This window comes from Podarcis gaigeae, assembly GCF_964106915.1.
Source record: "Podarcis gaigeae genome assembly, chromosome: 13".
Lineage (NCBI taxonomy): Eukaryota > Metazoa > Chordata > Lepidosauria > Squamata > Lacertidae > Podarcis > Podarcis gaigeae.
This window is the reverse complement of record NC_139689.1, coordinates 54,310,037-54,335,335: the sequence shown is the minus strand read 5'-3', so window position 1 is coordinate 54,335,335 and position 25,299 is coordinate 54,310,037. Positions and strand designations below refer to the sequence as shown.

The 25,299-nt window shown below is 45.3% G+C and overlaps 1 protein-coding gene across 8 annotated transcripts in view; it reads left to right on the top strand.

Moving 5' to 3' along the window:
- The window catches only part of IKZF1 (IKAROS family zinc finger 1), an 82,920-nt gene that overhangs the window by 16,873 nt on the left and 40,748 nt on the right, over positions 1 to 25,299 (top strand). For all 8 annotated transcript variants that reach the window (XM_083709467.1, XM_083709466.1, XM_083709471.1 and 5 more), the window contains exon 3: positions 11,593 to 11,712. In XM_083709467.1, the coding sequence (XP_083565593.1) occupies positions 11,593 to 11,712 (120 nt within the window). The remainder of the gene's footprint in view (positions 1 to 11,592; positions 11,713 to 25,299) is intronic.

The window sequence follows — 25,299 nt, the reverse complement described above, 5'->3', positions numbered from 1 at the left end:
ATGTTAGGCTGAGAACCACGGATTGGTGCAAGGTGGATTTCATGATGTGAGTGGGAATTTGAACCTTGGTCTCCCAGGTCCGAGTCTGACCTCTGACCCCGACATCATATTCACTCTCAAATCAGTCACTTGCAGATTGTAAATCTGACACAGCGTACTTGAAGTTTTAAAAAGCTTTTGATCCCTGAGTAAGAATGGCAGTCATGGAATAAGAAGAGAGGTCCTCATGTGGATCAGGAATTTGTTAAGTAGCAGGAAGCAGAGACTAGGAATAAATGGAGGGATGCACAAAGTGAAATTCCCCAAGGATCGGCACTTGGTCTGTGCTGCATAACTTGTTCATAAACAATCTAGAGTTAGGAGTGAGCAGGGAGGTGTTAAAACAAAGAGAGATTGTGAACAGCTCCAAAGAACCTCTCCAAACTGAATGAATGGGCAGTAAAATGGCAAATGCAATTCAATGTATGTGTAAAGTGATGCATGTTAAGGCAAACAAACGAACAAGCCACCCTTAATTTCGCTTATACACAGGGGGGCGGGCAGGCCTGAACTGTGGGTGACTGATGAGGAATGAGACTTAGGGGTCATAGGGGATGGCTCAGCGAAGATGTTGGCAGTGGAGCAGCAGCTCTGAAAAAGGCAAAGTCCATGCTAGGAAAGGAAACTAAAACTGTGAATATCAAAATACTGTTATATATTGTACAACCCCATTTGGAAAACTGTACGGTTCTGGTCGCCTCACCTCAGAAGGGTTATTGTATTGTTGGGACAGGTTCAGGAAAGGACAACCAAAAGGATCAAGGGGGTGCAGCAACTTCAAGGAAAGGTTGCAGCATTGGGGCCTTTTTGGTTTAAAGAAAGGGTAAGAAGTGACATGATAGATGCATGGCATGGAGAACGGGGAGAGAGAGGACGCTCACGGAGAGCCTGCAAAGCTGAATACTGGAAGACAAAAGAAGTTATTCACCCTGTGCGTAGCTGAACTATGGAACTCCCTCCCTCAGGAGGCAGGGATGGCTTGAAAAGAGGACTGGACAAGTTCATGGAGGAGGAGAGGGCCATCGATGGCTCCTAGCCAGGACCTCTTATTTTCTGCCTCCACAGAGGCAACAATGCTTCTGAATTTCAGGTGCTGGAACCCACAGGAGGGGAGAGTGTTGCTCTTGTGCTCAGATCCTGCTTGTGGGTTTCCATAGGCATCTGGCTGACCACTGAAAGCAGGATGCTAGACTAGATGAGCCCTTGGCCTGATCCAGCAGGCTCTTCTTGTTACATTATCATCTCAGTTCAACTCTCCTAGTGAGCAATTGGTCACATGTCATGGGTGACTCTGGACAGAGATCTGCATATGCATTGAAGGTCTTTTCCAGTCAGTTCTCATGGGTTTCAATGAACTTCACCACCTGCCTTGGAGACATACAGCTGGATTCATCTTTGCCTCACCTGTGCATATGGTCGCCTGCTTCTTGCATCTTCCTTGCTGAACTGGCATCTCCATCTGTGAGGCACATTCATATTTCGATCAGTGTAATATTTCTGCAGATCCGAACACTAGGGACCCTAGCAAAAATAAATTGGGGTGGAATTATATATCTACACTGTCATTGTTAACTTTCTGCCCTCAAGACCCAGTTCTACCCCCTGGGTGGCATTTCTCCTTGGGGTCTACAGCATTTGTTCCTAACATACCAAATGCAGCTTATCGATATATTGGGGGGGGGGGGCACCAGTGACCAACCTCTTGTTTTTCCCCACTTCCAAGGGCTGCTAAAACTGGGGGGTTGTGAAGCACCAGGCGAGCCTCACAATGCACAGCTTGTGAGCTGTGTAACTTTGTGTCACACAGTGCAGCACTATCACAACACAAAGTTTCATATGGACGGGAGGGGGTTTAAAGTGACCTTTTTGATAGCTTGAAGAGATATGGCTGGGCGAATCCTCTTAAAACCAGCCTGAAGAGGTGACGAGGTACCATTTTTGGAGCATTTCCTCTTGTCTGTGGTTTCCTGTGGAGACACCTGCATGAGAGGCTGGGGGTGAGGATTGGGGTGGCAGGTGAGTTGGACTGTGCAAGGCTTCAGAAGCTGGATATTGAGGAAGGAAGGGTTTCTCATCTCAGCAGGCATCCACTGCAGGACTGAGTCTAAAATCAAGAAGTTATTCCTCCAGATCTGTCTTCACTCCTTAACAGTGAGCCTCTGTGTAGCTCGCATCTCCATAAAGACAAAACTATGATAGCAACAGCAGCACATTCAGGTTGTGCACTTTTCCAGAAGGGCAGATCTGATAGCCAATATCATGAAATGAAATCTCTACACGCATAGGTCATATTCCTCTGGATATCCTATGCTGGGGGCAGGGGAGACAAAAACATGTTTGTATGCCGCCTTTCCATAGTTCAAACCATGCTCAAGGCAGCTTGCAACATAGAAAGATATACATAATTAAAACATAACCAAAGTAGTCACAAATAATAAAACACTTTAAAACTACATTGGCAAATTGCACAGTTGCCACATAAATCATGGTAAGATAAAAAATTAAAGATACCAAAAAATATATCAATGACAGCAAGGAAAACACCAACAAAACCCTCTGAACAAAAACGGTCTCAGCTTTTGCAGCTGGAGTCAGTCTGGGCTCCATCTTCCCAAGCAGGTGGAAAAAGGCCAGTTGAGCAGGGAGGAGGTCTTCTTGGACTCATGGCCTCTGCTTGTCTGCTGGTGGAAAAGCTAAGGGACGTTTGGTCTGATCTCAACAGGCTGTTCTGTCTAGTGCTCTCTACGTTGTGCTCTCAGTTCCAAGGCAAACTTGTGGCTGCTTCGTCATCTTCATGGCCTGCCTTGTCCTTGAAAGGAAGAGTTGAATGAATTGGTTATGTTAATTGAGTTTTTTGCAGGGAATGCAGGGAGTTCCCTTTTTTAAAAAAACAAGCAAACAAGCCCCTGACACTATTTGTAACATTACCACCAGCATTTTGGACAAGCTGGTTTTATTTTCAACAGAACAAATAGAAAGCAAGATGCTTTGCTGCAAAATTATGTTCTGCTGCCATACGACTCTGGTGAATTTTAACACTTGTTAATCGAGTTAGATAAGCAGACTTTTCTGGCGGTGGAGACTCTTTTATAAACTAGAGCTGAAGGAAATAGCCAGGGTTGTCAAAGGCTCCATCCAGCTAGAGGAGATGTGAGAAAAAATTCCTGGTTACCAAATGGGAGGGTAATTGTGGGTGGGGAGGATCAGTTAACCTTTCAGTTGAGTTTGTGCTACCCATCTCCTCTTTTCAAGTCACTCACAGCAGGTGGGTGCCCTTTTTATGCAAGACCTAAAACACTTGGTTGCTGTGCTTGGCCCGGGCGCAACTGGACATTACGAAGGAAACGCAGGATTGGGAGGTGGGGGTGGGGTGCTTGAAGGGGGAAGGAGTTAAACACACCTCCTGCTTGCCTACAGATCCTCCTCTCCCATTATCTCTGTAGAAACAGAGATAAATACTGATTTCACAAACCTATAGAAAAGTCACATCAGGGCTACTAAAACTTACACTGAATGCATCCCCAGCCAAGAGAAAATGAGATCCCTTCCAGGTGGATGTAACCCCAAGAGGAAATGGGTCAGGGAAGAGGGAAATGCCTCTTCCTTAATTTGAGGATGGGTCCCCCAGTTAATTTCGCCGCCCCACATGTAGTCCTCCACTTGCAGTTCCCCATCCCATGGCCATAGTTTCTCAGTCCCTGCAGCTTCAGCTTGAAAGGAGTCTCTCTTCACATGGGAACTTTTTTGGTGGTGGCTTTGGTTTATCTTCAGCAGCACAGAGGCCTCAGGGAAAACCTGCCATTTCTGGGCTACTCACACGTCAAACATTTAAAGCACACTCACTCACTCCAAGTACCCAGGGACTGTAGTTGAAGGGTGCTGGGAGTTGTAGCTCTGTGAGTGGTAAACTACAGTTCCCAGTATTTGGGGGAGGGGGGAGTATGCTTTAAATGTACAAGACCTGTACAGTTTCCGTTCAAGTTTGCTTTAGGGACAGTGGTAAGAACTGAAGAAGATCTGCCCCCTGTAATCCCCCAGTGGATGAAAGGGAAGGACACGGGAAGCCCTTAAGCAGGACTTTCAGAAGAGACGGAAGACAGTGCCTTTCCGGAGCTTGTGATGAGGCGAACGTGTCTCATCCTCATGTCTAAATGGATGGAGGGCAGGTGAGGGGGGGCAGACAGGGGTGATGGGGTGTTTTCAGGACATCAGGACAACATGTGCTCTTTGATACATCCAATATTAAATTGCAAAACAAGTTAAAGTGGGGGAGCTTCAGTGCATTTTAAGAGCATTTGCCGTTGTTATTTGGTTATACTTCGCTATAACTACACAGTGGCACCTCAGTTTACAAACACTTCGGGTTAAGAACTTTACCTCAGGATGAGAACAGAAATTGCATACCGGCAGCAGGAGGCCCCATTAGCTAAAGTGGTACCTCAGTTTAAGAACGGTTTCAGGTTAAGAACGGACCCCCGGAACGAATTAAGTTCATAATCAGAGGTACCACTGTATAGCAATGCCATGTTAGTCCTTCTTTTCTTTTCTTTTCTTTTCTTTTCTTTTCTTTTCTTTTCTTTTGCAAAGAGTTTTGACCATGCATGATTAATACCAATGCTCAATTAATTGTTAATAACAATATATAGAGCCAGCAGACAGAAATATAGGTGCTCACGAGGAACAACCCTATGTGGTTTAAAACTCCGGGAACATATGATAAAATTTTTTATCATATGTGGTGGGATTGTAAGGTAATTAAAACTTTTTGGGAAATGATATATAATGAATTGAAGAAAATGTTCCATTTAACATTTGTTAAAAAACCTGAAGCATTTTTATTAGGCATTGTAGGGAAAGATCTGCCAAAAAAGCTGAAAAACATCTTCGTGTATGCGACAATGGCCGCGAGAGTTCTAATAGCACAAGGATGGAAGACTGAAGAAACCCCAACTAAAGAATCATGGCAAGAAAAATTGATGGACTATGCAGAACTGGCAAAACAGACATACAAGCTACGGGACAAGGATAACTGTGACTTTAAAGATGAATGGGAACCCTTTACAAAGTATTTGAAGACACAACACAACAAAGCGAACTGGACTCCTTGGCTGGTTTTGAATAAACATTCACAAACTTTTTATTGATAATTATTACTTAAATAGTAATCTATTTAAATAGGATCTATACAACTGTGTAACATGCAGAAAACAGTATTTTTAGAGAAATCAAAGACTGGAACTGAGGGAAGTCGGGTGGTGGTGGTGGGTGCGTTCTGTGGGGGGAGGGAGGAAAAAAGGGGGAAAATAAGGATGATATGTCTCTAGATTATATGTTTTGTTTAAATTTTGAATAAAAAAGCAATTAAAAAAAAAAACAAAAACCCAGGGAACAGAGGGGCAATTGCCCATACCCCTAAAGAGTGCAGCGGGTTTTGGAGGAAGGGGAGAGTGCTGGACAAATTACTTGTGATAATGATCTTTAACAAAATGAAAATCTTTCAGTGTGGATGGGGGAAATGAATCAATCCTGATTTTATTTCAATGGTGTGGGGAGATGAATAGACAAATTGATATTACCCCATAATTTTGTTACCTGGGAATGGTATTGATTTACTGCAACGTACTCAGAACCATATGACTAGGAGGGATCTGGAATTCATCCACTATTTTGGTCCCTTAAAGATAAGGGACCCCTGACCATTAGGTCCAGTCGCGGACGACTCTGGGGTTGTGGTGCTCATCTCGCTTTATTGGCCGAGGGAGCCGGTGTACAGCTTCCGGGTCATGTGGCCAGCATGACTGAGCCGCTTCTGATGAACCAGAGCAGCACACGGAAACGCTGTTTACCTTCCCGCCGGAGTGGTACCTATTTATCTACTTGCACTTTGATGTGCTTTTGAACTGCTAGGTTGGCAGGTCCTTTACCATTCTGGTCCCTTACCATGACTTAAAGCAGGATCCTTTGCACACAGAAATGGGTTTTCTTAAGCCCTGCAGATAAACGTGGATTTTAAGAGCTCTTATATGCAGAATTCATCATGTGAAAGGCTGGGCTGGATGAATCCCTAGCCGGAATTAAGATTGCCGGAAGAAATATGCGGATGACACAACATTGATGGCAGAATGTGAGGAGGAATTAAAGAACCTTTTAATGAGGGTGAAAGAGGAGAGCGCAAAATATGGTTTGAAGCTCAACATCAAAAAAACGAAGATCATGGCCACTGGTCCCATCACCTCCTCGCAAATAGAAGGGGAAGAAACGGAGGCAGTAAGAGATTTGACTTTCTTGGCCTCCATGATCACTGCAGATGGTGACAGCAGCCACGAAATTAAAAGACGCCTGCTTCTTGGGAGAAAAGCAATGGCAAACCTAGACAGCATCTTAAAAAGCAGAGACATCACCTTGCAACAAAGGTCCGTATAGTTAAAGCTATGGTTTTCCCAGTAGTGATGTATGGAAGTGAGAGCTGGACCATAAAGAAGACTGATCACCAAAGAATTTGAATTATGGTGCTGGAGGAGACTCTGGAGAGTCCCATGGACTGCAAGAAGATCAAACCTCTCCATTCTGAAGCAAATCAGCCCTGAGTGCTCACTGGAAGGACAGATCCTGAAGCTGAGGCTCCAATACTTTGGCCACCTCATGAGAAGAGAAGACTCCCTGGAAAAGATGTTGGGACAGATGGAGGGCACAAGGAGAAGGGGACGACAGAGGATGAGATGGTTGGATAGTGTTCTCGAAGCTACCAGCATGAGTTTGACCAAACTGTGGGAGGCAGTGGAAGACAGGAGTGCCTTGCGTGCTCTGGTCCAGGGGGTCATGAAGAGGCGGACACGACTAAACGACTAAACAACAACAACAAAGTTGTTTGATCCTAAATGCATACTGGGCATTGGTGGGAACTGAGGAGATGGCACGTGGGTGGAAGGAGGGTAGCCAAGTGGGTGGAGCCTGAACCAGCGAGGATACATGGGTGGGGAAGATCCACACAAGGGGTCTCTACCTACGTAGTATTGATATATGAGATTTTATGTAGACACACACACACACACACACGCTTCCCAATTACAAGGGCTTGCAAGACATAACAGAGAAGTGACTCCAGTCATTTAGATAGTGTGGAACGCAAGCAGGCAGAGCATAAACTTAGTTCTTCTTATGAGAACAGAATTGTTCTCTGGCTTTAGGCAGATTTGGATCCAGTCTTGCTCAAGGCAGCAGATAAGCAAGCCAGCAACTGTAAATGAGACAAGAATGGCACATCTGTTCCCAGTTCTTGGAATATGGCCATCGCTGGCTCCTAACGGAACTCTCCAGCCTGCATGATAAGCTCAGAGTTCACACTTATATCCCCCTCCTGAAAGCAATATTTTATGAGGCAGCCATTGCCGCATTAAAACTGGAGACACAGCAGTGCTGACATGTATTTAGCAGAACTGCATATGGCACCAATGAAGGAGGCACAGAGAACAGAGATGAGATTCTCTGACTTATTCAGCAAATGGCTTACCTTTGATTTCTCCATGTGTTTTGTTATTATTAATGATTGCCTGTAACCAGTGAAGAATACTAGCAGTGCTGTATCACCATGGAAATATCTCTCTCTCTCTCTCTCTCTTCTCTCTCTCTCTCTCATTCTGTTTAGTTTCTTTTGGGATAGTTTAGAAATGGGGCGAGGACATAGGCGCTGCTCCAGGGGGCCAAGGTGGGCCACCCATTGTTAGAGGCAGGCCCAGAGCGATGTCAGGACACGGTGCAATGTTGCCCGGGGGATGTCAGGTCATCACACCAGCCCCCTCCGTGTGCTTCAGAAGATGGCGTCTCTGGGTGAGGAAGAACCCTATCCAGCCCAAGGGTTTCGTCCTTTCTGGACAGCCTTCTGGGCACCCCATGCTGTTGGTGGGGTGGCCACAGACAAAAGTGGAAGGAGTAGCAAATGCAAAAATTATGTTTTTACAGTAGGTTAGTTTCTACATACATTCCTCCATCTAAGGACCAAGAGGCAAGGCCCTATTCCAGCAAGGCAAAACCACAAGAATGATGTGGAGCCTGATGTTTAGGGGTGCGGTCCAAGGAGAGTGTTTGTGGCTGGGGTACAGTTTGGGGAGATAGCGAGCCTTGGTGGGCTGCATCTGACCCCTGGCCTGGGCATTCTCACCCTTGGTGCAGATCCAGGATAGCCAATTTGCTCCATGTAGAAAGTCGCCTATGCTTCCAACGTCCGCATAGCCTGTCAAGTGCTGCTTTATCTTCACCTCACAAGCCAGTCCCTTGGGAAATTCCATCACTGTATTGCCTCCTGAGCAGACCTTTGATGGTCCTCATTTCTGTTGCTGCTTCTTCTCTAAACCTGACCACATCCATTCTCCACTCACATCCAAAGAACCAGCTGGTCCTTCACCCAGGCTCATATCTGTGGTTCACGTATCTTGAAATCAGTTAGAGGTCAAGTTGCCAACCCATTTTCTTCTCCTACAGTCTGATATTCAATGTGTCTACTGGGAAGTGAATATAGTCCCACTAAGTTCAGCAGGACTTACTTCCTGCTGAGTATATGTAGGATTTGAGCCTCTAGTCTCTGTGGATTCCCTTCTGTGTCACCTCCACCATGAGCTCCCCAGGAGACCCAGGGCAAGTGGCTGCTCTCTCAGTTTCCAGCCTCTACCTGCAAGATTTACTTATATTTAAGATTTATACCTTGCTTTTCAGTATTAGCACCCACAAGGTGACTCACAATAGTCAGTAAGAACAATAGGATTCGGTTCAATACAATTTTTAAAACAGCAAAATATTTTTTGTAAAAGAACCCAACAGAACCAGCACATTAAAAATATCAGCTAAAAATAATTAAAAGAATCTCAAATATTTATTTATTTAGGACATTTGTTGGCTATCCAAAGTCCTCTTAACAGTTCAAACATTATACAGTATCCAAACATTCTATAGTTCAAATTTTAAAGCATTAATTTAAACATCAAACACAATCGTTCAGTGTTCTCTCTTGTTAAATCTAGAGGTGGCAATGCTGATTTATCTTACAGACTTGTTGTAAGGATTATCAAGATAATATATGTGCTGTGGTTTGAGTACTGCAAAAGCTCCAAGTGTTAAGTATTACTACAAAATAGGAGCAGAAGGGCTCCTCTGGGTGACTGGTATCTGCTGTGAAACTTAAAGTATGTAAAAAGGTGAAATGGGGAGAGTTTGTCAGGAAACCCCCATCCTATTTCATGCTGAAAGTTCTCAAAAAAAGAGTTTCCATCTCAGTAATTGAAATCAATGGAGCAAATTAACTACAACCAGGGAGTAAGGAAACTTATTTCTGAATATGATGGAACTGGTAGTCATGACTAACTTGAGCTTAGATTGAGGCCTCCTGTGGTGTGTGATCAATAGGCTTGCATTATGGAACCAACCTTCAACTCTGGTTATGCTAACAGTCTCCTCTGTTATGACTGTGGACTCGTCATAGGTTGAAGGAAAAATTGCAAAGACAGGAATAAGTCGTTCATTGTCTCTGGCAATACCAGGCAAAGGATCTCCCAAAAATCCTGCCTCCGAGTTTTGTATGAAAAGGTGCTTAAAGAAACATTACAAACTAAAGGCACAGAGGTGAATTGTAGCACCTATTTTGTGTTAAGTCTTTATTGAGCAGCAAAAGAATGTATTTGGGCCTCAGACTTTTTGATGGCGTTTTAATACTTCAACCCAATATTTGCTTCTTGTTTTGCAATTGCATACCTAGCCCCAGTTAATATTCTGTGCATGCCTCTTAGAAATTAAATGGAGAATGGCTATTTCTCCCCATCTTTCCACTTTAAAAGTCATTTGCTACAAAATGTTAGTATGATTACATATCTATAAAATTGCCATGCAGGAGTGAACTTATCAGGGTATAACAACATAGATGAAGTTAAGGCATGAAATATGAAATATCATGCTCTGGCATCCAAGAGAAGAGGTGCCCACATGGATTACTTTGAATGAGCTTCACTTTTAGAAAAGAAAGGCTTTGCTGGGAGACATCCTGGGGGGAGAACGAAGCCCCGTTATGAGACAAGAGCAGCTCAAGCAGAGTTCAGAGACGTCAACACTGCAATAGGTCTTTTGCCTTCACAACTCTTGTAAGTGGACATTTCACGAGCTGCTTCTTGAACTTTCCTAGAATGAATCAGGTGGACCAGGGTTCAACAGGATGTGGACTTCCCCTTCCCACCCATGGTATTTTAAAACAAAAAACCATGCTGCTTTCTCATCGCACAAAAAATAGTTTCTCATTTGAGCTATGGAAAGAGACTAGACATGCAATACTATTATTAATAATATACATTGTATTTACATACCACTTATCTGTCAAAATGGCTTTTACGTGGTTTGCAGGTATAGAACCGATGACAAAGAATATAGCCACACATAATTAAAACACACAGTGAAACAATTTTATCATACATTAAAATAAACACCAACAATTAAAGCGTAGAATAAACAAGCCTATCAAAACAACAGGACAATTGCAAGTTGAAACAGCAGTTACAATGGTTTAAATAGGAGGCTCAAGTCAGGAGACTGGGGAATCCTTGTCAAAAGAAGCGTGTGTTCAGGAGCTGATGGACTGCCAAGCAGGACGAATCATGAAGCAAAATAAGCCCCTGTCGAGGGCATCAAGGGAAGGGGCACTACAGAAATTTTCCATTGCTGGATTTACCATGGACCATGTGGTGCAGCTGAACCAGCTTCCACAAAAAAGGCTCTCACAATAAATGGGAAAACAATAAAAATACAACAACAAAGTACAGTGGTACCTTGGGTTACATATGCTTCAGGTTACAGACTCCCCTAACCCAGAAATAGTGCTTCAGGTTAAGAACTTTGCTTCAGGATGAGAACAGAAATCGTGCTCCGGCAGCGCGGCAGCAGCAGGAGGCCCCATTAGCTAAAGTGGTGCTTCAGGTTAAGAACAGTTTCAGGTTAAGAACGGACCTCCAGAACGAATTAAGTACTTAACCCGAGGTACCACTGTAATAATATAAATTAATGATATGTTTATGTTTTGAATTAGATATATAGGGGGCACCGAAATCTTTTAAGTGCTGAGTACCAGTACTAAGGGGGCCTCCCATGTTTCCGCAAGGAGCACCTTTAGCAAGACTGGTGTAACATAGAGACTCTCCTGGAGAGAACGGATTCTCTGCCATTATATATGGGGGAGGGGTGGGGATGTAGGTAAAGCATTTTCCTGCTTGTAGCAGCGTTCCAAATTGCCCATGACATGAATCTCTTTGTGCATTGCTTGCTGGGTGTCGGGGCCCCAAAGTGCAACTGACACAGGCTGAGTCCAATCTAAGTCATGAGAAGCACAAGCTGCGCCCGTTGCCCGTCCCCTTAGTCTTCAGAACTTGGCTGCTGTGACTGCCAGCCTGGAGGCTAACATGAGGGCACATTCTCTTTCAAAGGTTCTGGAACCTTGAGGTCCTTCATCTGCTGCATCAAATGGGGGCCTGAACTGAACATAGATCTTTCTCAGCTTACTGGGACTATTCCCTTTATCACCAGGAAAAGAAAGTCCTCCGGTCAGCGATGTCCCGGATGATTCTGATGAGCCCATGCCTGTGCCAGAAGACCTTTCCACCAGCACAGGAGGACAGCAGAATTCTCGCAGCGAGAGAGTTTTGGGTAAGAGCATTGCTATGCGTGGCTTGCTGCTTCCATGCACAAGGTGCTTCTCGATTCACTTGGAGGACTGAGAATGCCTTACTTCTGAGACAGGTGTTTTGTTTTGTTGCTTTTCTGTCTCGAAGGTAACAGGCCCCTTTAACCTAAAAGGTTATAGCCAATAATCTAGCTTTACAATACGTGCTTCCATCAAAGACTGTTCCCATGCTTGTTCTGCATGGAAATGGTTTTATGACAGAAAAGTAAAAGCATGAAGAATAGGGTTATGGGGGAAGGGGGTAGAAGAACACGCAGAAAACTTTCCTGCCTCTCTATTAGATTTCCAGTGTTAACCTGGATTATGCTTTGTAAATTTAATAGCTCTTGATTTGAAATAGATAGCAAGCATCTGAAATAACTGCAATACCATTATCCCAGGCTCAGTTGTCTGCAAATAATTTCCAGTAATCAAAATCATTGGTTTTCAGCTGATTGATGGCTTGCAATTCACACTTGGTCACACCCTGACCTGAAGTGGATTGCAGCAGTGGGACTGCCCCAAGTTTCTTGTCTGCTCTTTACATTTTAAAAGACTGGGAAATGAAGAGAGAGATGGGGAGAAAAGCAGAGAGGAGGGATGTGGGGGAACGTAAATATGGGGAGGAAACAAGATGGTGGAAAATTAAAAGTATGACCCATGTGTTAGAGATTGGTCTTGAAGGTGGGTCCTGGCTCTGAAAAGACCACTCATCTAAATCCACACTTTAGCTTGCTTTCTGGTGCAATGTAATGTACAAAAATATTATCCTGATCAAGGAGAACTTCTATATAACCAAATGTTTGATTACCAAGTGATTTGTGAGGTTTCTCCAGTTGTTTGGATTTAAAAATAAACAAATACAGGATGTGATCCAGGTAAAGTACATCCAAAAACATGTAGACCCCACTGGGTTTCATAGGAAAGGGTTAAGGATCCAATAATAGTAATTAAACTGTATATGTGGCAGCTGAAAAAAGTTGTCTATTCCCTAGGAATCCACCGGATACATGCGTGATTGCCACTTTCCTTTGCTGGATTTAGTTGATGAGTGTCTCATCCAGTAAGGCAGAACGACAGAGTAAATTTGTCAGAGGCTGCAACTCATCCTAGTTGTTGTATTTAAAAAATGCTCCTCCCCCAGGAAGAATAGCAGGTTTAAATAATTTGTCCTCTTTCATTCTCGATCCCTGGGCTGGTTCCTCATCCATTGATTGCCCAACATTTGATGACTCACTGCTGGATTTGCAAACAAACTCCATTGAAAAGCAGGTTGCGTTTGAGGTGCCCTGAAAGTGCTGCCTGGGGTCCTTGTCAGCTTGGTCACACATGCAAGTTGCTTGTTCAGCACCGCAGTTATGAAGTCACGAACATGCATGAATGTGTGAATCAGCCCAGCCATGGAATCTGATCTCTTGGGATCCAGAAATGTTCTCTGAGGCAAGGCTTCTAAAATGTGGTCACACACTTGCTTCCTTAGTATGGCATCAGGGCTGCAGGGGAAGAAGTGGTCCCTTCCCATTCTGCGCTTCTCTCGATTCAGCGATAAGCTGCAAGACAGATTAGGCAAGCTCTTCTTATCGTGGCAGCTGCAGCACAGCACGAGGAAACATTCTTACATGGCAGATGGATGAAGTACCACTTTTTCTTTTATCAAAGATCTATAGCTTCTTTCCCTCTTTATTATCAGTGAAGCTGGCAGAGCTAGCTGAGCGATTAGAGGGAAGGCAAAAAAGAAAAGAAAATGTAATTTAGAACTAACACTCTGATCAATGGGGCTGTAGCAGGTAGGGCCGTGCTGTTTCCCCAGCTTCCAAACACTGTGCATCACGGTGGGGAGCAGGGGAGCAAGGCAGGGGGGTGCTCTTCAGGTGCCCATCCGGCAGCAGAGCTGGAGCTCCTGTCACCCGTCACGCACTGCGCTGAGCTCCCCACTTCCTTGCCCTTCCTGGTAAGTTCAATGAGTCCTGGTCTTGAGAAGCAGGAGAGCAGCGCAGCCCCACTTGCCCTCTGCCGCCAGCTTCCACCAACTGGGGACATTTTGCTCTGGGGCTGGAACAGTCTTGTACTCTCAAGTTTTACACATAAATTTGGCTTCACAAACTGTAAAGATTGTGACTTCACACCCTCAGGTGATGTGAGGTCCTGGACAGTCTGACCATGCAGCTCTGGCTGAATGAGGCACGTTTGGAGGGTATCATTCATGGGTAGCCAGCAGTTGCTTATTTTGTTTATTACTTGTTTATTACTTTATTATTATACATTTAACCACCATAAATGGAGGGTGTGATTTGGATTTTCTGCCTTGAGTGTTGAAACACGCTGGGCCATCTCTGGGCGTTGATGAGGAAGGTGGGGGGGGGGCAGCTGAGGGCAGAAAGATGCAGGTGAGCCTTAGTTTTTTACTTTTGCAGCATGTGTATGAAATAAAAACATGATAGCAATGTTTATTAAATATACGCATGGTTTCATGCATATTTTCTTGCAAAAGTAAACTATGAGCCATGTGACTACAAGAGACTATGGCAATACTCAGCTTCCAGCCTTGGAGGGGTTTGCCACTGAAAACCATCTGCTGGGAAGCAACTGTGGAGAGGGATGTCGCCTTTATGACCTGCTTTGGGGCTTTCTGAAGGCATTTGGTTGGCCTGTGTGGAAAACGGTGGATTTTATATAATTCTGTTGTGTATGTGGCATTGTATGTGGTTGCATCTTTGCCTTAAAAATGGACTAAAAGTCTATTAAATAAGTGGGATGCTGACATGAATAAACTGGTATCATTTGAAGGCCATGCTAAATTTCTCCCTGAGGCCTGTTCAACTGAAGCAAAAAAGTGAAGCGGGGGGGGGGGGTTTACACAGAAAATCCTTTGATTGCCACAACATTCTTGGAACCGGAATACTATCACAACCCTGGAATGCCATCCTTGAGAATATTCCTGCTGACAGGGCCAGGGCACCCATGAGGGAAGGTGAGGCGAACGCTTCAGGCAGCAGGATCCACAGGGCAGCAGATCCCGCCTCCAAAGAACACATCGCCCGCTGTCGCTGCCAACCCATTTGCTCTCGGGAGGCTGGATCTCTCCCCCCCCCCTTCAGTGCTGCCTCCACAGTGGCCTCTTGGCCCATTGGAGGCGCTGCTTGTCTCCTCCCACCCTTGTCCACAATGTTGGTCTTTAATCTGCCCCCTTTGTTCCTGATCTTCACTCCCTCCTCCTTCACTGGCAGGGGTGGGGGGCACTGCTTTGTGCTTCACCTCAGGTAACAAAATGCAGTGGGCTGGGCCTGCTTGCTGATGTCTGTGCACTCACTCCACTATGGGCAGCTTGGGAATTATGATTTATAGTAGTTGCTTAAAAAAAAAAAACCAATTAAAAAGAAGGGAAATCTGACCAAGACCAGCCAATTTTACAGTAACCAAGAGTCAAGTGCTTCCATACTTCTTCCATTGAAATAAATGGGATTTAGAAGAAGGCTGGAGTTTTGCTGGATCGTGCCCGGATTTCTTAAAAACAAATCTCTTGCCCAGCCCTTCTCCATCCTGGAGCCAGCCAATGGGGGTGTCTGCTGACTCCCAACTAGGAATGTGGGAATCTAACATGTGGAAGTGCCGTAGGATTTCCACATAGCTAAATAGAACCCTCCTTTTGTTGGAAGCAAATGATCAACTTAATTGCCCAAAACCTGATCCAGCAAGGCAATGTTCACATTCTTGTTTTCATTAGGCTCCTCGTGGTGTTCTGGAATATGGATCCAAACCTTTCAGATTAGAGAAATCCTTAAATGCAGAGGCCAGCTTGCAAATGTAGGCAAGAGTATAAGGAAGGTGGCTTGGTAGACAAGGAAGCCAAAAGGCTAAAGGGGAAGTGCTCCACCCCAGATTGAGAAACACAATCCACTCAGTGGTAGTGTTCTAGTGGCTGTTTTGACAAAGGTAATAAATATCTAGTGCTCTTTAGTAGCTAGAGTGGCTGTGGAGCTGCTTTCTTACAACTAACTGGTGTGCTTCCAAACACAAGCACACTGGCCATGCTAGTGGGACTAGTGGGAGCCTCAGCTCAGCCACAACTGCAGGGCCAAAATTGCCTGACACCATAGGCGCCGACTCCATGGGGCCTGAGGGGGCCTGAGCCCCCTCAAAAATTCGTTTGGGGGGGCTCTGCCCCCCCAATAATTTAAGAAAATTATTAGTTATATTATGCTTTGTAAAATCACAAAATTATGTTGGTATTTTTTATTTTCCTTGTTTGACGATAGTTACCTTTTAAAATACATTCAGTAATGAGTTAAAACAAAGCCACTCCCGATCTAGAGAGGAGGTGGGGTTGCGGGCTCTCGACCCACCAACAATCTCGCGGGGAGCGGGGATTCCCCCTAGCTCATTAATATTCACCGCCCACGGCGGCAGCCAATCGGCTGCCGCAAAGGGCGGGCCCTCACAGGTTCACTTAAGGTCAGGGCTCGCCCCTTTCGTTCCCCCAGCAGCAGCGGTTTGGAGGTCTTCCCCCCCCCCCAATATTTTTTATAAGTCGGTATGGGCCCCCCCAATATTTTTTATAAGTCGGCGCCCCTGCCTGACACCTGGTGTGTTGCTTTGCAAAGTGCAAATTAAGTCAATTTGCCTGTAAATGTGAAGTGAATTGCAGTCCTCCCCACCAAGTACTGTGTGGGTCATGTGCTCCACTCCCTTTCTGAATAACAGAATTGCCCAGTGATCCTGTGTCCTTACACACATTACAGCAGATGCAAAGCAACAGATGACTTCACTATCTAAATCTCAGGGTTGTGATGCGGGGGGGGGGGGTGCTGCAAAGGGAGGGGAGGGATAAGAGAAGCAAAGGAACAAAGGATGGACAGGTTCAAATGCTGATATGTACTAAGTCCTTGGTGCATTTGCAGGGTGAAGACTGCAGAGATACCGGCAAGCTAGCCCTTCACAGAAAACATTTTGAGACGGGGCTCTAAAGTGCTTCCTGGTAGATATAGAATAAGCCGCTGTTTCACACTTCCATTTTACAGAGCAGTCCTGTACAGTATACATGTCTATTCAGAAGTCGGTCCCATCCAGTTCAGTGGAGCATACAGGGTTGCGGCCTTCATTACGCTGCAAAACAGGTGTATTTTTCAAAAGCAAAATTTATCTCTGCCCTCCCCTCTCCCACTTTCTGGTGCCATCCCTTACATCAGAGTAATGCTGCAGGTGTTGTGATAGTTTTCACTCACCTATAGGAAAGAGAGAAACTTACTGTGAGTCTTAACGTGTTTCTGGATGAAAAGAATCGAAAGATTCTTTGGCTAAACTGGAGATACTGTGTGTGCCTCATTGTGTGGCTTTTCAATCCGGATAGTGAGCCTGCTGATCTTATCTGCAGTGGGAGGAAGTTGCTTTTATCTGAGAAGCGCATCTCTCCCATTCTGATAAGTCCTGCTTTAGCTGTGGAGTTATATTTATCTAGTGGGATCACTAGCTCACCAGCTGCAGCCGCAGCAGCAGTGGGGCTAAGATGAGCCTGGCAGGATCCTGCAGAAGGAAGATCAGCCTTAGAGTAAGCCTTGGACTTCTTGGGGAGTGAGAGGCGAATGAGCCCATCTCTGAAGGAAGGCTGGGTGACCCCAAATCCAAGCTGTAGCTCTCACAACATGCCAGCTCAAACAAAGCACTTTTCCCCAGGGCCCATCCCAAGGAAAAGTTGGCGTCGTTGACACCAAATTCCAGGTCACTGTTTAGTCCTCCATTTCTAAATCTGGTAGCTAGAAAGTGAGTACCTTAAAGAGGAACATCAGTTTCCTGCCCCTTTCCCCACAAACCATTGAACTGAGGTGCAGAGGGACAATAGCAGATTTTTTTTTCTTTTTAGAAAAATAATAATAAAGAATTCCCCAAGCATGCAATATCAGGAGAGGGATGTCTATGTAAACAAAAACACACGAGGGTTATTTGAGAACGAAGTGGGACAAAGCAGGTGAAAGGAGCAAAAAAGAGAAGTTTAGTCAAAAGGATGTGATAAATGCTCCCTGTGTTTACCCTTTGCCCCCATGTCTCTGGCCTTCTAGTGAGTTTCTCAATCTACAATCAGTTTTTCTCTCTGGTCTGAGGCATTTATTTATCCCAGCCTTTATTTCTGGTTACCAATTTTCTGCCAAGCTCTTTGTTGGCAAAAAGCAACTGTGAACCGATGGGAGGACCAGTGAGGTTGCTTGAGGAACCTGACTCCCCTATTTTATTTATTTATCTATTGCATAATGGGAGGCAATGATGGAGCATATTCAGTAGTCATGCTTTGCAGTGCAGCTTCATGTATACAGAAGAAGGAAGGGGAGAGTGTAAAAGTACGTAATAGCAGAGCTCTTAAATAGTGGCTCTCAAGCGCTTCTCATATATCGCTAAGCCTTTGAGCAGCCCTGCGATGCTGGCCATTGTTAGCGCCACAGCACCTTCGGTCTGCCAACTATGGACTTCCTTCTCTGCCCACATGCCGGTCATGCAGAAATTTAACAGGCGGATGCTTTCTCCACCACTTAGCCCCATATCAGAAAAGCTTCAACTGCTTAATTACGTGGTCGGCTCATCCACTCTTCCCCTTTTCCCGTGATTTCTTCTGTTTGAACCATCATGGACATTTGCTCCGATTCAACCATAAACGGGGTTTTCGGGGGGGGGGGAGTGGTGGGAGAAAATAAAAACCTATCGGACCCGTGCTGAGAAGTCATGGGTCAAACGGAAGGGTGGGTGAGCCCTGTGTCTGGTTGGTCCCAAAGGCACAAGAGCAGAGCAGCCAGCCATGCGGAGGGGGGGGGGGGTTAAACTGTCTCGGTATTCATGTCTGGGGGGGGGTGGGGTTGAGAGACTGTCTGCTTCTGTCCCTAACCTCCACCTGCTGACTGAGTTGCGCAGAGTAGGCCCTAAGTGCATCTTCCAAGCCCTCCGCGTTTTACAGCCTGGGCGCATGGGGCTGTACATGTGCTCCCTGCAGAAACGTTGCTTGCCATCTGTGAAGGGAGGAGGGGCTGGGCAGCAGGTGCGCCTGCAGCCCCCCCCCCTTTCTCATTTCCATCCAGTGTGACCATCCACACAAAGCTCCTGATCATCTCAGTCTGGATAATGAATACTCTTGTTGTGCCAGGCAGGCTGATTCCTCGAAACCGCGGGGGTTCTTTCACCTACTGGCCCCCACAACAGAAATTAAATTAAGAAATGTTAATTTGGGGGGGGGGCAGCAGAGATTTTGTTGGCTTTGGAGCCTGTGATACCTTGAAAGGATGGAATAACAATGATAATGAGGTATTATCTGAATCTGCAACACCTTTTCTTAATTTTATCTCTATGTTGCTGGTAGATCCTATTGAAATTGGTATCCTGTCATGGGCTTTATATTAATGCTAAATGGATTTTTTTAAATATACTTCCACCAAAATTGCTTGAGCAAAAGAAAATAAAAAAGTGTTTTGTTGTTTGCGCTTTATAACTAGACCCAGGGGGACTTCGTACACTTATTGATCACTGCTGTAAGCGTTTTTCATATACACTTTAACCTTGACAGTAAAAGCCATTTAATTAATTAATTCAGCTTGTATGCTGCGTTACTATTGGAGAAATACTCAAAACAAATAAATATTTTCCGTCAGTTCCAGTTACGCTACACTCAAGCAAGCAAGCAACAATTAAGTACAAAGTGCAATCATGTTCTCAAAGCAGCAAGTAAAACAAAGGCATCAAATTTTAAAAGTACCTGTTTTGAAGAAGCCCGCCTTATGGCGATGGAGGGGTGCCAACCTGAATGAAATATTCAGGGGGGGGTGCTGCATAACTGATCACAACTCACAATATTTCAGTGGCAATGGCCATCAACTTTGGGAGAGTCCAGCCCCTCAAATATTTCACTGGTGGAGGGGCAAAGAGACCTCGGCCCCTAGGAGTTGGCTCCTATGTGGCAAAGCGCCATTTCAGAGGAGACCAGCTGATCCCCAGGTGAAGTTGTGGGCAAGGAGAAGGGCCTTTTCCTTGCCAGCCAAGCCTCAGGGCCCAATGAAGGAGGGCAAGACTCCTCTGAGCTTACAGCTGCTGCTATCCATGTGGAAGACTGGGTCCAGAAACATCCCCCCCCCCCAGCGCCAAACTACAGGAGGAACACTTTCTTATCCAAAACTGGCTGAGTTTTTACTGACATGCTCTCTATAGATACTTTCCACACTGATCTATTTAAACCTCCATACAGGAGTCCTTTTTATATCAAATATGGAGTTCTTTTTTGTATTATAATGCCATACGCTTCGTATATAATAGAAGTTGAGTCTGACGCACCTACAAGCCTTGAGCTCTCTTCCTAGTCTTCACTTTATTCTTTTTGGCATCTGCTTAAAACATTTATGTTTAGGCAAACTTATCCAGGCATATAGAAGTTACATATTTTATTTCTTTTTAGCTAATGTTGATTTTAATAATCTTTTAAAATAGTTTTAATGCCTTTTTTACTCTTTTCTGTTGGTAATGTTAACATTGTATATATTTTTTACATTCAAGCAGCATACACATTTGGTAAATAAAAAATTAATAATATTAATATGGAGGTAAGGGAGGGGAGAGGCAGCAGCAGAACAGGCTGATCATCATCTGCCTCCAGGACCAACGAAGTCGCACCAAATTGCTGAGCTGAGCATGTTGAACTAGATATAAGTCTCACTGAAGGTGCTCCACAGTAAGAGTGCTTAGAACTGCGGCCTTAATTGCTTTAACTATATTTTATCCCACCTTTCTTTCAAAGATCTCGAGGCAGCTCCATGGTCTTTTGTTCTCACAACAACCCTGTAAAGTAGGTTAGGCAGAGAAAGAGTGGGAGCCAGGAAACTGTGCCTGAGCTGGGATCTGGACCCAGATTTTATGGAGCAAGTCCATCACTCCAACCACTACACCACACTGCAATAAAAAAATTATCAGCACTGCTCAGGAATGTATCTCATCCTCCTAAAATAGATTTCTAAAAATCATAACTGTGGAAAACCCACAATGAATCCTGTGCATCCTCCCACATCTATATGCCTATCCCTGAAATCTATAATTTAGCAGAGGCAGGAAATGTAAGCCAGCAAGCAGGCAGATGATGGGGCTACAGTGGTTTCCACTGAGTTCTACACAGCAGCCAAGCTGGAAGGTGTGCAGAGGAGGGCGACAAAGATGATCCAGGGTCTGGAAATCAAGCCTGATGAGGAAAGGTTGAGGGAGCTGGGTATGTTCAGCCTGAAAAAGAGGAGGCTGAAAGGAGACAGATATGATAGCCAACTTCAGACATTTAAAGGGCTGTCAACATGGAGGATGGACCTGAAACAGTGGCTTCAAGTTTACAAGAAAGGAGATTCCAATGAAACGTCCGGAAGCATTTTCCGACAGTAAGAGACAGTGCAAAGTTGTGGACTCTTCTTCCTTGGAGGTTTTTAAGCAGAGGTTGGGTGGCCCTCTGTCATGGAAGCTTTAGTTGAGGTTGCAGGGGGTTGGACTGCATGACCCTCAGGGTCCCTTCCAATTCTACAATTCTATGACTCTATGAAAAGGGACATGGTTGGAGGGGGTTAAAACCTGGCCTCTGCTTCAAGCAGTACTGCCAGGAATTCCCAAAGTATATATGCCCCCCTCCTGCTCAGCATATTGAATAGCTTTTTATGTGTCTTTCATATACAGCTTGCCTCTAAAAGCTCATAGGTGGCCCTTAATCAACTGGATGAAGATATATAAGATGTTTCACTGGCTGGCTGAGTGCAATTTTTGTTTAGCAAAGTGAATTTTTAAAGAAATAAACAGAATAATCTCCTGCTTAAAAAAAAAATAATTGTGTGTGTTAAACATAAATGGCTCTTTAACCAAGGTGACTGTCTCTATTCTGTAGAAGGTCACGGGTCATCTTGTCCCCAGCCAGCACAGTCAAGACCTCCGTGGGCCCCAAAGCAGAGAGCAGGGGCGCCAGTGAAAGGTCCCTGCAGAACAAACAACTTCAGATGATGTAGGCCTTGAACTCCTAAGAAAAACCCAACTCTTCCTGTGTTGACTGGTGTTGCCTGTGTGAAATTCATTCTTCCTCCTCTTTTTTACCGTCACAGTGCTTAGATTCTCAGATACTTGCGCATTTCCTGAGAACAGAGTGATCCACACATTTGGGGTTGTGGCTTTGCTTGGGTTGTGTTTTTCATGTTGAGGCACTGGATGGGGGAGATTACGAGATAGGGGTGAGGAGAGCTCTCGCTAGTAGCACATTTATGCAGCTGCTGCTGCTGCTGCTGCACCAGGTATGCAGGGAGTCTCTGTGCGTATGTACTTGATGGCATGCGTAGCGCAAGAAAAAGGTGTCCTCTTGCTCTGCCTCATTTTTCTGGAGCATCACATTCCAGTAAATGGAGACTTGTACTGGGTCAGTGATTTTCGGATTTCCTTCTCTCAGGGAACCCTTTGTGTTGTTGTGCACCAGTTCATGTACTTGCCCAGTTAAGAGCACATCTGTGTGTAGTGATGTTCCTCTTGCTCCCTGCAAGTACAGAAATGGAGCCAACCTGGTTGCCAAATAGCATTTACCTCTCCTTGGGGCCAGTTTACACATGCATGCTCATCATTTTGCACATCATCAAGCAGAATGTGTGACTCCACCACCACAGATTCATTATTTCAGACTGACCATTCACGTACTTTTTAATGGAGACAGTTCACACATTCAGTGGTCACCATGCTGAGTAATTGCGATAGGGGATGTGCGAAGAGACCCAAACACATGTTGGTTTCGAGTTGGGTCAGGAGACACCTGCTCTAATGACTTGGATAGGAGGCAGATCCTGTGTTCAGATCACCTGGGGTGCATATATTATAAAAGCAGGGAGCGTCTGGTTGAGGCTCCATTCATGTTTCCTTACTTGGCCAGCAGCTTCCTCACTGCTCCCAGCTGCAACCTCCAAAATAACCCGTGCTTTCTTCCTCTGGGTGACTTGACAGTACTTTAGACATCTGTTACTGAGGGACTTTCAGAAGTGCCTGACTGATGTTCCCTTTTTAACATTTTTTTACATAGCCAGCACTAAGGAATGCATTAAAAACAAAGACCTGCCCCAAATTAAGGTATAAAATCAACTATGGCTCCATCAAGCCTTGTATTCCTTGCTCTGAGCAGGAAGCACTTCTGCAAGGTCTTTCCCCCCCAGCCCTGATCCAGAGCTGACTTCATGATTTTGAGAGAATGCTCAGCAAGAATCTACAACCCTTAGTCTTGCTACATGGAAGTTTCTTCCTGAACAAACAGGATGCTGAATGTCACAATCTCTTTGGAAAGACCTTCTCTGCTATCTGGCCCATCAGGGATGGCCACTTCATCTCCTCCTCTGGGTGTTTTGCAACCAGCACAGCAACATGTTGAGGGCTTGCTCACAGGCTACATTTTGCAAATGACTTGGCTGGGACACAGCTTGATTGGTCAGAACAGCAGGAACAACTTTGCTGATTAGGTGTGTCCTTCCAGAAACATGAGTTTTGTGGTGCCTTTCTGTTAATTTGGGAGAAACAGGCAGTAGCAGCAGAAACAGGTGAAAGGATCCTATTGCCTTATCTGAATGGACAGTTTAGAGTGGACATGGAGAGAGCAGAATCCCACCCCCTGCTTTTCCTCTTCTTTCTTGTTCCTCAGCTGCTGTTGTCAGTTCAATACAGTATTTAAGGGTGTTCCAGACAGGAACGTCTTGCATTTGGTGGGGGTGGGGGTGTCATATTTGTGGCGATGTTTTGGTGGGTGTCCTCTATCACCGCACCCCCTAATTCTATTTTCTCCTCACCTGAACACAACCAATCATTTTGTCTCTGGCAGCCCAGACTATGCAGGTGTGCCTATATCCACCTCCGGATTTCAACAACCTGGTTCTGAGTTCTTGCTGTTGAGTCACTTCTTTTGGGAGTGGGGAGTGGCGGCGGCGGAGCCGTCGATAGCAGTCGAGAAGTTTAAAAAATGATATAGAGGTCTCATGGAAAAATGGGGTTTTTTCAGTGTGAAAGTGTTCTGCCTCCCACCCTTTTTATTCCTGGGTTTGCTTGAGGCACATGAAGGGGGGGGGGGGAACCATTGATCCTGAGGAAGGGGACAGTTGCCTCTTCATGTTGTCCTGCCATGTGAGCGGCAGATTGTGTGGCATTTCTGGTTTGTGCTGGAAACTCTGAGGTGTTGCTTTGACTAGAGCTGCCATTTCCCTTCCTGCAAAGAAGGAGAAGGAGAATTATGGCACTTCTAGGATCGGCTGCTTTGGAATCGGATAAGGGGGAATGCCACCGCTTCCGCTTGGGTGAAATTGAGAAGTGTGGAAATGAAATGGACAGTCTTGGGGGGCGCCTCTGAAATTGAGAAGTGCACATAGTGGCAGCACCCTGACATTGCCAGAGTCCCTTCCCAAGAAGCCACTTGCTTCTTTGTCAGGGAGGCTGGATCCGTGCAAGGATGGAACGGCCAGTTGCAGCCCCAGCAGCTCACTTGCAAGCCAGAACACTCCACCCCATTTCCCCCTTCTCCTTTTGCGCTGCTGGCCAGGACTCAAGGGCTTGGCTGCCCACTCCATCCCCAGCCCCGTCTTGCTGTAAAGCAGGGAGAGGAATGGGCTTGATCCTGCAGGAGCGCAAAAACTCACCTCAGCAGAAGTGACAGCTATACGTAATTAGATCTGTGCTGCTCATGCACACTTCCGGGGGGGGGGGGGAATGAAAAGGTGTGGTGTGCACAAGTACAAAAATATCCCCCACCCGGAAAAAGGGGAAAAATAAAAAGCCCCCGACCTCTTGCAAGGCATGAAAACTAAGGTGTGGTAATAGCTAAGCTCTTGCAATGGTTGCTCTTGTGCACTTGCAGTGAATTTCCCTCTTTCTCTTTTTTATGAAGTGTCAATGCACAGACACAGAAAGGCCTGCCCAGAATGGAAAAAGATTGTGGAGGGCGGAGGAGAAGTGCTTGTCGGGAGGGACAAAAAGCACACTGGGGGTGTTTTCCAGCAAGCTTGGCCCACTTTTGGGGGTGGGCAAGAGGATGAATAGCAATGAATGCGGTGACTGGGGGGGGGGGAAGGGAGCGTGTGAACCTTTGTTTGCAAATTGTGCACACGGAAAAATGGATCTGAATGGGTCCATTTGTGAGATACTGCACATTCTTTATTATTATTATTATTTTTTAAATTTGTATATGGCCTTTCATCCAAAGATCAGAGGGCTGTTCACAGTAGAAAATTGCAAAATAAAAACACAACCTCCCTCTCACAGATACATTTCCAAGGACATCAATCAGCCACAGGCCTAGTTGAAGAGGAACCTTTTTGCCTGGCGCCTAAAGGTATATAATGAAGGTGCCAGGTGAGCCTCCCAGGAGACAGCATTCCACAAGTGGGGAGCCCCTTCTCATGTGGCCCCCTCTGGACCTTGCAGAAGGGGGCACATGAAGAAGCAAAGGAGCCAATTCCTAGGATACCCTCCTAAAATATTTGAGTTGATGGGCATTCCCATCCCAATGCTGTGTGTGCACTGTGTCATGTGATCAATTATGCAGGGTGGAGCTTACCTGGGCCCCCACCACA